This window comes from Podarcis vaucheri (genome assembly GCF_965113315.1).
Source record: "Podarcis vaucheri genome assembly, chromosome: Z".
Lineage (NCBI taxonomy): Eukaryota > Metazoa > Chordata > Lepidosauria > Squamata > Lacertidae > Podarcis > Podarcis vaucheri.
Genome location: NC_138758.1, coordinates 6,099,889 through 6,111,949, shown reverse-complemented (window position 1 = coordinate 6,111,949; position 12,061 = coordinate 6,099,889). Strand labels below are relative to the sequence as shown.

The 12,061-nt window shown below is 46.3% G+C and overlaps 1 protein-coding gene across 9 annotated transcripts in view; it reads left to right on the top strand.

Annotated features, from left to right (window-relative positions):
• ATP11C (ATPase phospholipid transporting 11C (ATP11C blood group)) overlaps positions 1-12,061 on the top strand; it is a 98,297-nt gene that overhangs the window by 84,046 nt on the left and 2,190 nt on the right. For 2 of the 9 annotated variants that reach the window (XM_082207185.1, XM_082207181.1), the window contains exon 29: positions 7,938-8,042. The exons of 4 other annotated variants lie outside the window; for them this stretch is intronic. In XM_082207185.1, the coding sequence (XP_082063311.1) occupies positions 7,938-8,039 (102 nt within the window). In that variant the 3' untranslated portion in view covers positions 8,040-8,042. Of the gene's footprint in view, positions 1-4,101; positions 4,191-7,837; positions 8,043-12,061 lie in introns of those variants that run through there. 3 more of the 9 variants (XM_082207183.1, XR_014215351.1, XM_082207182.1) reach the window with 3 other exon arrangements.

The window sequence follows — 12,061 nt, the reverse complement described above, 5'->3', positions numbered from 1 at the left end:
GGGCAACCTTTCCACATAGAGTTGCCTCTCCAGGCACAGGGTTTTTTGTGGGGGACACAGGGCATTGTGTCCTTCTTGGCTGTTCTCCAGTGGCATGCTCCGGCACTGCTGCTCCCTGCTTCAAACCACACCATCCAGCCCATGGAAGGAGGCAGGACCAGGCAAGAGCACTGCACCAGAAGTGGTGGGGTTGATGAGCAGGCAGTTGCAAACCCTGTAAGGGTTAATGGCCAAATAGGACTGCAGACTTGTTGCACAGCAACATCCCTGCACCCTGTAGAGCCAGGGTGGGGACCCGTGACCCTCCAGATATTCCTGACTCCCACCAGCCCTGGCTGAATTGGGAGGAATAGATTGTTTAGTGATTTTGGAGGTCAGATTAAATACTTTCCCCCCAAAGGCATGGATATAATACAGTCATATCTTGGTTCTCAAATGCCCTGCGATTCAAACGTTTTGGCTTCCAAACGCCGTAAACTCAGAAGTGAGTGTTCCAGTTTGCAAACTTTTTTGGAAGCCGAATGTCTTATGCAGCTTCTGCAGCTTCCAATTGGGTGCAGGAAGCTCTTGCAGCCAATCGGAAGTTGTGCCTTGGTTTTCAAACTTCCAGAACAGATTCCATTCAAGAACCAAGGTACGACTGCAGTCCGTTGTGGGCATCACAATGTATCCAGTTCACAAAAGAAAACCTCAGACCTTCCCCTCTCATGAAAAGGCCAAAACACTGAAACACACACAAACAAAAAGCCAGGCATCACCCCGTCTTGATCCACCAGCCCAAAGGAGGGGTTGTGGGAATGGTTGGGTGCAGGGGTATCAAGGATGGATGCCAAAAACGCCAGAGAGATCAGTTCTAGTGCTTTATTAAAAGAAAGGTGTAGATTAACAGCAAATCAGCCTGCCAGCCTTTACAGACATGGAACTGTCACCGCAGCAAGGAGATGGCTTGTCCGTGCCCAAGTAAACGTGCATATGTTTCTTTATACACCAAGTAGCATACGTCACTTTGGCCAGGACTTCCCATCACTTCACCTTACTAGAAGAGGACATAGGTGGCAAGCACCCAAATCTTACAGAGAGTTCCTGTTTCTGGGCTCAGAGCCCAGCACCCAAAGCCCACAGATAAGGAAAGCATCAAAGTCAGCCAATTAGCGTATATCAAAGCAAGTGAATATAAACATATATGAGCTCCTTGCTACAGCAACTACCAGTTAATTGTGGGGTTATCTTGACTACCAAGATGGCATTAGCAACGCTTCTGGAGTGGTTCACCTTTGGTTCAGCACAACCCCAACTAGGGATGGGGAAGAAGTTCAGCTCAGTTTGGGTTTAAGTGCCTACCTACCTATTTTGCGCTTTCTGAAAGAATAACCAAAACTCCATCACCCTTTGAAATTTGCAGTTCTCTGCATTTTGCAATGCAGTTACCCAGTCAAGTAACGTATTTAAAAAACGCATAACGTAAATTGTCCATGTGAAATGCTGTATGTTAGGGGCAAAATGTGTGTATTAGGCAAAATTGCAAGCATTTGTATATCATGGTTGCAATATTGCAAGTTACACTGCAATATTGATGAATTTTCACGAAGACAAGTGAGGAGAACTGAAAATATGACTGGGAGTATGCGAAACTCAGAGAAACTGCAATTGGCTTATTCATCCCTAAGCCCAACCAAACACCCTTTCCCCAAAATGAAAATACTCTTTGAAAAGAGAGGGAGAGAGGAGTGGGTGGGTGGGTGGGATAGCGGGTATTGGCAGACACCAAGAAGGATCCGTGGTGCCCCCGGGCACCAAGTTAGGGTTCCCAACATTAAACTGGGATGAACAAATAGCACAACTGGCTGTGTTGTGTGCTTGTGTTCTCTCTTGGTGTGGAGTCCAAGAGAGACAGACAGTTCACTTCCCTCTTAAAATCTGTGTTCTAGTTCTTTTTATTAGAGTCAGTTCCTTCAATTTATTTTTTTATACAGAGCACAGTTGAGCGGGGAGAAGACTTGCAAAACTGCTCTGGGAAGAAAGGGGGGTGTTCACAATGTTCCAGGTTCCAGCCAATCAGTGCTGTGCACAGCCAACTTCTGCAAACCAGGATTTCCTGTGAACTTAATGAGATGATTGTTCATTGGAACAAAATTCAATGATGGTGCCTCCAGAAGCAGACTTCCTAAAATTATATGCAACTGTATATAACCCTGTATGGAGTCTGAGGCACTTATGAAAGGAGAAAGGAGGTTTTTCAGTTCAAAGGACAAAATCCTTTTCTCATTTTACAGCTTGAATAAATATTATATGTGGCTGTTTTATTCAAGCTGTAAAATGAGAAAAGGGTTTTGTCCTTTAATCCTCGAATTTTTATGCAGTCTGCCCAAGAGAAACTATCAGTTCTGGCAAATGAGAAGATTTTCTTGTGAAAGATTTATCAGGGGGGAAAAGAGACAACTGGTATCACAGTATAGTATTGTGTGACGTATTCAACTTCTTTGGTTGGCCAATCTAAAAAAACAAAGGTGTGTGAAAATGCAACCCAAGTGAGTGGGAACTGAGGTGGTAGAGCATTTTCCCTCTTGAAAGGCTAAAGCAAAGATACGAAATCTGTGGCCCTTCAGATGTTGGTGAGCTATAGTAGCTCTCCTCATCCTTGACCGGCTGGCCATGTTGACTGCGTCTGACAGCAGTTGAATTCAGTAACACCTCAGCGTACCAGCTTCCTCTCCCCATGTTCTAGGAACATGGCAGAGTTTTACAAAAATTGGGAGAAGAGAGCAAGTGAAGTTTGATACACCTTTCTCCTGTGCCCAGAAAAGAGACAGAGTCACCCAATGAAATCGACTTGACCGTAGACAAAAGAATGTTCCTTCCTCTGTGGCAGCACCTTCCATATGAGAGGCGTAGTGAAAGTGGCACCCTCTAGGCCAGTACTTCTCAAACTTGGGTCTCCAGCTGTTTTTGGACTACAAATCCCATCATCTCTAGCTAGCGGGACCAGTAGTCAGGGATGATAGCAGATGTAGTCCAACAACAGCTGGGGCCCCCAAGTGTGACAAACTCTGTTCTAGGTGTTGCTTGGCTGTAGTTCCCATCACCGACCACCATAGCTGTGGTTGATGAGAGCTAGAGTCCATCATCTGGATGGTAATAGGTTACCTTATGGCAAAGTTTGCTAGCTATCCTGCATTTCTTTTTACACTGAAACTCTTAAGGGTTAGACAAGATCTTGGAGGGGAGAGGTCCTTTATTTTATTTTGAAAAATAATAATATTTTTTGTCATGTTTACATTCCACCTTTTTGTCTGTCGTGGACCCCAACCAAGGCAGAGGATATGTGGTTCCCTAGTGATCACCCACCCTGACACTGACATGTCCCAGATCCATCAGACGAGGCGATGATGCCATGTGCCTTCGGACCATGCTCTGGCCAATGGCACCAAGAGTTAAATGCAGCCCCAAGGAAGCGCCCATATTCAGGTGCATGCATAGATCTATATAGATCTATATAGATCTATATAGCTATCTATATATCACACATATACATATGCACACACACACACCACCAATAATTGTATTAGCCCTCCACCCCCGTTCAGGAAACGGAAACAATCCAAAAGTATTTGGCTGGTCACCTTTGGAAACGAGATGGGCGTTCTGCTGGAGCCAGCAGGGCTGATTCCTGAGTGTAAAAGATTACATACACAATTTTTTAAAATGCAATACAGATAAAGGTTCCCTCCCCTCCCCTTTTTTTGCCTGCTCTGGATAAACTGATTTTTTAAAAGCCTCCCCTCCTCCCTCTGGCCTATTTCAGAACAAATCAGCTTCAGTCGCTGTGCTTTTGTTCCCCAAGTCTTCCTGTTTAAAAACTGCTGCTCTCTTGTCTCTAACTCTTCAGTGCTTCTCTATCTCAACATATTCTGTGTTCCCTGGTTTTTATTAACAGCGCCTTCCCCCATGTTGAGGAGGTATTTGAGTGGAAACTTCATTTGTAATTTCTCTCTCTCTTGCTTTCCCCCCCCCCCGCCTGTCCCCGCATTCCTTTCTGCCCCCACCTACCCCCCTGCCTCTTTGAAATCTCCCCCTTTTTTCTTTTGTGCCCTTCTGAACCAGGTAACGAGGCGCCTTCCTTCCTCGGGAACATCTACTATCTTCGTGCTCTCTCAAACTTCCAGCAATCACAGCTTCTCTGAATGAATAAGGTGATCTTTCTTCTCTAATAATTGGAAACCCTTGAGCCACTTAGCTGCTTTCCTTTCTCTCTACACATATAACCTCCTTGATAATGTGTGTGTGTGTGTGTGTTGCCTTTTCCTTTTGAAGATGCATCTCCTTGCATTTCTGCTTTTCACTGTGCATTGCTTCCTCCTGTCGCTCCATCTCTCCCCTTCCCCAAAGGCACCCCAATCTCCCCCCTCTCCAATAGCCCAGCTGTCTTTGTGCCTGACAAGGCTCTGAAGCTGACTGCTTGGAGATTGCAGCTGCCAGCATTGACCAGCTTTTGTGACTGAACCATCCATGGAAGAGCCAGTGGTGGTGTAATGGTTAGGGTATTAGACTTGCATTCAAATCCCCACTCCCGCCAGGAAGCTCACTGGATGACCTTGGGCCAGTAACCAGTATCATCGACTTCATCATCATTATCAATTTATTTCCACCCCAGCTTTTCCCCTAACAGGACTCAAGGCACTTTACACACAAACTCACCACCTATCAGCCTAGCAGTTGCTAACAATAGTGCTGACAATGTCAAGTTTGCAGGTTCGAACCCTGTGTGTGCCAGCTGCATTGCATGAAGTTGGACTAGATGATACCACAAGGTCCCTTCCAACTCCACAATTCTCCACAATTTTACATTGCAGGGTTGGTGGGTTGAGGATAGCATGGAGATAACAGAGCCAAATGCGTCACCTTGAGCTCCTTGGAGGAAATACAAAAACTAAAGCAAATACCACAGATAGGACCATTACCCCTGCCTGTCCAGTGTTTTCTCTTCCCTACCTCCACCCTCCCTCATTGGTGGAGTCAGCTCACCCAGGTCGGCTGCCAGACGGCCCTTTCAATGGGATGCAGTGGTGGAGCTCCAGGGCGGAAGATAATGTACCATTTCAGACTGAAGGTGGGGAAACACTTTTTTTAAAAAAAATGCATTAGTTTGTTGTTGGCATGGATCTGTCTCGAGAGACAGTGGAGCGCACCTCCAGGGTGTGTGTGTGTGTGTGAAATCAAACCACTGGAGAAGCACAGCGCCTGCCAGTAACTCATAACTGCTGCCTCCCATGTTGTTTCTGCTGCACTAGCATCACCAGAGAGTGACCTCTCTGAGGCGCAAGCCTGGGCAGTGTACATGGAGGCCCTGGGTTGCCCAAGCAACAAGCCCCGCCTCCCTCAGCCTCCCTGATGTGGTCCAGGGAAAAGCAGAGCAAGACATTTGGCACCAGCTTGGCTGCAGAAGTTGCCGGAAGGAGGTGTACAAGGTGCTATCCAACCATCTTAGGGTCTCCACTCTGGATTAGTGTAGGGTTTACTCCTTAGGTTTTTGTTCTCCCAAAGTTATCCCACAAGGCAGCAGAGGTTTAGGATCAAGAGTTTTCCTTCCCAGACTGATGAGCTAGTCCCTATCTCACTGAGGCCTTGGACCCATCAGCTGCCCTCACCTGGTTTTGCTGGCCGGTTGAAGCCATTCTCAGGGTGTGGACACTCTCACGTGCTGACAACTTCTAGGAACCCCTAATAATAATAAATTTTTATTTGTACCCTGCCCACCCCAGCCAGAGCCGGGCTCAGGGCAGCTAACATCATGAAACTAAGACAGTATACAAAGAACATATAAACAGGCAATCAGTTAGCTAAAATACATCTTAAAATGAGTTCAGAGCAAATTAAAATCTGGACAGATGGCAGTCCACGGGTAAAATTGAGCAGAGTGGGGATGAACTACCCCGGAAGCAACATGACATGTTCCCCCACAAGAGGTACAACCCCTCCACTAACACCCCATTTACTTTAGTGCTATTAGCTTAATTCCTAGACTGCTCTTCATCTGATGATTGCAGGGCAGGATTGCGCAGTATTCAAAATCCTAACAAAAATAAATGTATATATGCTATTAAAATGCCACCCATAGCTCCATAACATAGTTCCATACAGGAAACCAGGCAGAGGGCCTTCTCAATAGTGGCACCCGCCCTGTGGAACACCCTCCCATCAGGTGTCTAGGAAATAAGCAACTATCCTTACTTTCAGAAGACATTGGAAGGCAGCCTTGTTTAGGGAAGTTTTTAATGTTTGAAGTTTTATTGTTTTTAGTGTTCTGTTGGTAGCCACCCAAATGGGTGGGGTATAAATAATTAAATTATTGTTGCTGTTATTACTCAGTTTTGTGAAAGGCTGGCTAGGAAGCTGCAAGATAATGGAAAATTCAGCCGCTAAGCTACTTACTGGGGCAGCCTATCACTCTTAAAGGAATTAACACTGATTGTAGATAAGCTACTGGGCCAGGTGTTGATACTGACCTATAATGTCTTAATTTGTTTTTGCACCACTTCAGGTATCATTGCTGTTCATCAGGTGCGGGGGGACCTTCAGCCCATGGGCTAGACTTGGGTCACCAGGCCTCCCCATTTGGCCTGTGAGGCAGATTCCCCCTAAACCACACTTGTGTCAGATGTTGGGCTGGTAAAGATGCGGCTTCATAAAGCAGGAAAAAACTTCCTGCATGTCTGCTGATGCAGGGAGTTCACCCCTTTTCATCTCAGGTGAGCTAGTGAATGCCTGCTGGGAACTGGCTGGCTCAGCCAAGCCCTGCACATAGCAGGGCTGAACTCCCTGCCCATCAGGTAACACACAGGGAGTTCAAACCTGTTTGAGCAACATCTCCCCCACCCCTTTGACAGTTGGGTGTCCCACCCACCTGACAAAGTTACCCCGCCAGGGTGCGGAAGATGAATACCTGGCCCCCTGGGCAAAAAAAAAAAAAAAAAAAAAGCTCTCCACCATTACAATTACTTGGTGAGGCCTGCCTTGTCATGCCGAAGCCTATGGGAATATAGCCAGTGGTCGCTAGAGGGAGGGCCTTTTCTGTGGTGGCCCCTGTATAGTGGAACAGCTTTTTCCCTAAGCTTAGGCTAGTGCTTGCATTAATGTTGCTTAGACCCCTTTTTGAAATACACTTAAGACGGGAACAAAGTGCAGTATATAGACATGAACCTTTTTGTTGAGCTGGAACGGACAGCCGCAAGACTGCAGCAATATAACTTCCAGCACATTTGCATAGCTAAGCAGGGTCTGGTATGGTTTCAAACTGGATTGTAGGGGGTTGAACTAGATGGCTGTCAGGGTCCCTTCCAACTCCACGATTCTATAGGTGGCTGATGGCCTATACATTTTACAAGGCCTGGCCAGTCCAGAGGCTTCATATCTCTAGGTGATAATGGGGGCCAGTGTTGCACCCTGACATTCCCTCCTATCCATGAAGGGCCCCGTGAGGCTAGTACACAGAGAATCCTAGTTAATTTACTAGGCAGGTCCTTAAGAAGATGGAACTCAGAATCAGTGAGGCCTCTCAGGTGGGGGATAGCAGGTAGTGGTTGAAGGCATGTAAGCTGCATTGTCCCCACACTCTGAATGGAGCAGAAAGCCAATAGGGTGAGGCTTTCTTTCTCTGCTGCATTGAGTGGAGTTGTGAAAATGAATCACATGCTTCTCAGTTGATATCTGGGAAGGCGATTTTCTTCTTCTTCACAAACTGGTCCGCTTTTCTCACAGTAAGTTGTGTGCTGTCTCTCCACCCACCCCCCACCCCTCCCCTGCCACCCTTTCCTTTTAACGTTTTTCGTTTCCATTTTAGCTTCCGGAGCTCAGTTGCGTTGCCTTGTTAACCTCGCTTTGCCCAGATCATCTGTTGCATTTTCACGTGCTTTATACTCTGTTTGCCTCACCCTTTGCAGAAAAGAGGGCGCCCTAGGATTGCAGCCAATTCAGTGCCGACCAGACCGTCAGTCAGACCTCTCCTTTTAAGAACCTTCTCAGACGAATCTAATGTATTGTGACAGGTATCCTGTTCTCGAGAATTAGGGCCTGGGAAGGCATGGATTAACCAAGTGATCCCTGAAATCAATTAAAATGTGATTCTTGTAATCTCAGCCACTGGGGCTGGCGACCCTCCTTGCCAAACATCGCCAGGTACAATGCCTGCCATACAGGTTTTGGGTGCCATTTGGGAGTTTTGGATTTTCTTCTTCTTTTTTAGTGGAAATGTTTTTATTAAAAGCAAGATAACCAGAAGCGGGAGGGAGGGGTGTTCCCCTCTTCTCTTTTTAACCTAATATCTAGCACAGGCCAGAGCACTGGAAGCTTTTCGTTCAGTAAAAGCTTTGTGGCCATCTTGAATGAGGTTTAGAAGGTGTTTGGAGATGCATGGATCTTTTTTCTGCAAAAAGGCCCAGAAGCCAGAGGAGCCTGGTTTGCTTCTTGACTTCTGCACACTTCTGGGTCTTTGTTGCCCTTTTCCACAGGTCCCTCAACCTGTGGCTCCTTCTCTCATTCCTGGAGCCATGAAAGCCAGGGGAGTTGCCAGATACCCCCAACCCTGCCCATAAAAACCATGAGACATCCCCAGTTCCCTGAAACCTTTGTTGTCAAAACTGAAGTACACAGATGAAGGGATGGACAGAATTTGCATGCAATTGTTATTATTATTTTACTATGTAAATGCTTTCATTTGATTTTTCCAGTATAATAGCATGAGAAGCCCCCAAACAGTAAAAGGGGGAGGGAAAAATCCTCATCTCTCATGAGAATAAGGTGCAGAAGTTAGCCTAATATACCCTGCCATAATTCCCGAAGATTGCACGCCTGAGTCCATTTCTGATATGCATGCTATAAAGCAGGGGTTGGCAAGGTTTACCTCGCCTGGGCCGGTTCACTCCAGCGGAGAACTCTCCATGGGCCAGATCGCGCATGCTCGTGATTTCTGTCGTCTGCTCAGACACAATTTCTGGCGCCATGGAAGCGAGTCCCTGCGCTGCGCCAATTTAGTGCAGTGCATGGGAACTCGCTGAGCGGGCGGCTCGGTCAGGGGCAGCTCGTGGGCCGGTAAAACAACCCTCATGGGCTGCTTGTGGCCCATGGGCCTTAGGTTGCTTACCCCTGCTGTAAAGGCATGCCATACTTCTGCAGAATTATTTTCCATTTGCTGTCCGTTCAATGCCTTTTTAGCATTTAGTCAACTTTTCCATGAGAGCCATTGTCCAAGCAGGCAACTGCAAATTATCCAAACCCTTCCAGTTTTTTGTGTAATCAGCAGATGAGCTACAGCCAGTGGAAGTGGGATCTGTTCTTTATGCAGAAGGTCCTTCTGTTTGTCCTTTTTTTTCTCTCCCCCCCCTTAAAAATGTTAATAAGCCCAACTCATTTTGCCTTCGTTCATTCTGTCTTGACTGTGTCAACATCCTGAGCCACAAGATTGTAGTTACTGTGTTTAGGATATCGGTGGCCTTTGTACATGAATCCTTTTAGAAAGAACCTTTGTATGGTGATAGTTACTCAGCAGCTGGTTATACAGGAAGGCTGCTTTTTGAGGAAAGTTAGCTCCTTTTTCACCCAAGCCTTGGAGACATTTGGGATTGTGGGATGTGTGGCTTCTATTCCAGTTGGGTTCACTCGCGGGTGGCACTGTGGGTTAAACCACAGAGCCTAGGACTTGCTGATCAGAAGGTCAGCGGTTTGAATCCCCGCGACGGGGTGAGCTCCCGTTGCTCGGTCCCTGCTCCTGCCAATCTAGCAGTTCGAAATCACGTCAAAGTGCAAGTAGATAAATAGGTACTGCTCTGGCGGGAAGGTAAACAGCATTTCTGTGCGCTGCTCTGGTTCACCAGAAGTGGCTTAGTCATGCCGGCCACATGACCCGGAAGCTGTACGCCGGTTCCCTCGGCCAGTAAAGTGAGATGAGCGCCACAACCCCAGAGTCGGCCATGACTGGACCTAATGGTCAGGGGTCCCTTTACCTTTACCTAGCTCCTTTTTCACCCAAGCCTTGGAGATCTTTGGGATTGGGGGATGTGTGGCTTCTATTCCAGTTGGGTTCACTCGCGCAGGTTTTATGGCAGACACCACTTCTATTGCTTTTTCTGTTACATTAAGTGCACTTAATGTGCCAGTGTGCAAAGTGGTGTGTAGAGCCTTGTGTGTCTCAACAGATACAGAGTCTGATATTTCTGGGCTTGCAAGGAACACAGGTATCTAGCTTATATTGAGTCAGACCATTGGTCCATCTAACTCAGTAGTGCTTACACTGACAGGCAGTGGCTCTCCAGGATTGTGTTCTCTCCCAGCCCCACCTGGAGATGATGGAGATTGAACTCGGGCCCTTTTGCACACAAGGGAAATCCTGTACCACTAAGCTAAGGTGGAGCAGATTGTCAGAATCCATTTGGAGCCCCATAGCCATTACAAGTTTCACAGAAGGAGAGGTGAATCCCAGCTTATTCCCCAAAGAAGTAATTTCCCAGCCCTAGCATAAGCTTCTTTTGGAGTTAATCAAACCTGCAATTGGTACAGTCCTCCAAAAACCGCAGAGACTTGAGTGCCTCTGTGGATTTCAGTGGGGCCCAAGAGGTTTTTGGAGAATTGTGCTCAGTTTTAAGCATCGATGAATCCATGTTGGTTTCTTGGTGACTCCAGAAGTGAACATTTCAATTGGAAGGAAAGAACAACTGGCTTCCATTGACTCTCCAAGTATTCTGGCATTGCACTTGTGAGGTGTTTAAATGATTTGATGGTGTTTAACTGCTAGCTGCATGCTGCTGCTCTCTGAATAAGACTTGCAAAATCTCTGTATTTTGACATCACCTGGCTTTGATTGCCTGTTGATATAGAATAACATGAGTCCATCTGTCTGTGGATTCTGTGTCTGTTGTGTATTCCTCACACACTGCACGCAACTCCTTCCTAAATGTTTTTGATTCTCAAAAGTGTGTTAATTGCCACATGTAACGAAGAGGGAAGAATGCCAAACCAATCACCTTCCTATTTCCATTTAAAATATCACCCTGTAGATGCATATGGTCCATTTCATGCCCATGATAGTCATCTCTGTTTTCAAGTTTTTCCTCTGTTACATAATATGGGGGCACGAAGCGCCAAGTCATTGTTTGTTTGTTTGTTTGTTTGTTTGTTTGTTTGCTTGTTTTAAAATGTATTTATTATAAAATGCTAGACTCTGCCTTCCAAATGGAAAACAAATCAAGAACAGCTAAACGCAACTATAAGAATGTCCATTGATAATTAAGAACAATAATAAATAATGGACTTCATTCTGTTTGTTAATGCAAGGATTATTGCGTTTGCAGACAGGTGAGTTTTAATGTTGCACAACAGAGGAATCCAACACAAAAGCTGCATTGGTGGGAAATGGTTCAGCAAAGTTGCCATCCACCTGCTTATGTATTCCCTTCTGCAAAATGACATCCAACAGCAGAACAAGTATACTGCTCTACATTGGCCACAACCCAATACATTGGCCTAGTGAAGCTCAGTTTGTTGTGCTTTCCTTAGGCCAGCATCACTGCAAGGGAGTGGAGCAATGAACATGAAGCCACTTTTGTGCCATGCTCTAGTTTCTACACCCAACCCTCTCCATCCAGGCAAGCAGGGAGGTGTTATGGGAATTCAGGACACATTCCAGCCAGGCAGAAACACCGGAGGAAGGTGCAAAGTCAGAAATAAGCAACAGTGACTGAGGAGAGTCCCAAGGATGCTCCATCCCTGTTACAATTTCTGAAATTCCCGTCTGTCCCATCAGTTAAATATAAAGTGTGGGGAAAGAGAGAGACCAATACCAGAGTCCAGTCATTGCAGGCCAGCTGGGAGAATCTCCTTGTGTGTGGATGGTGCTGTTTCGGCCAAGTAAGGATTGGTACCTGGGAACATGGGTTTGCTATTAGGGAAGGCGTGGGGGGTATTTTGGCCTTCCAGATGTTGCTGAACTCTACAACTCCCATCAGCCCAAGCAAGCATGGCCAGTGGACAAGGAAGATAGGAGTTGTTCAGCAGCAATGGCAGGGCCCAGTGT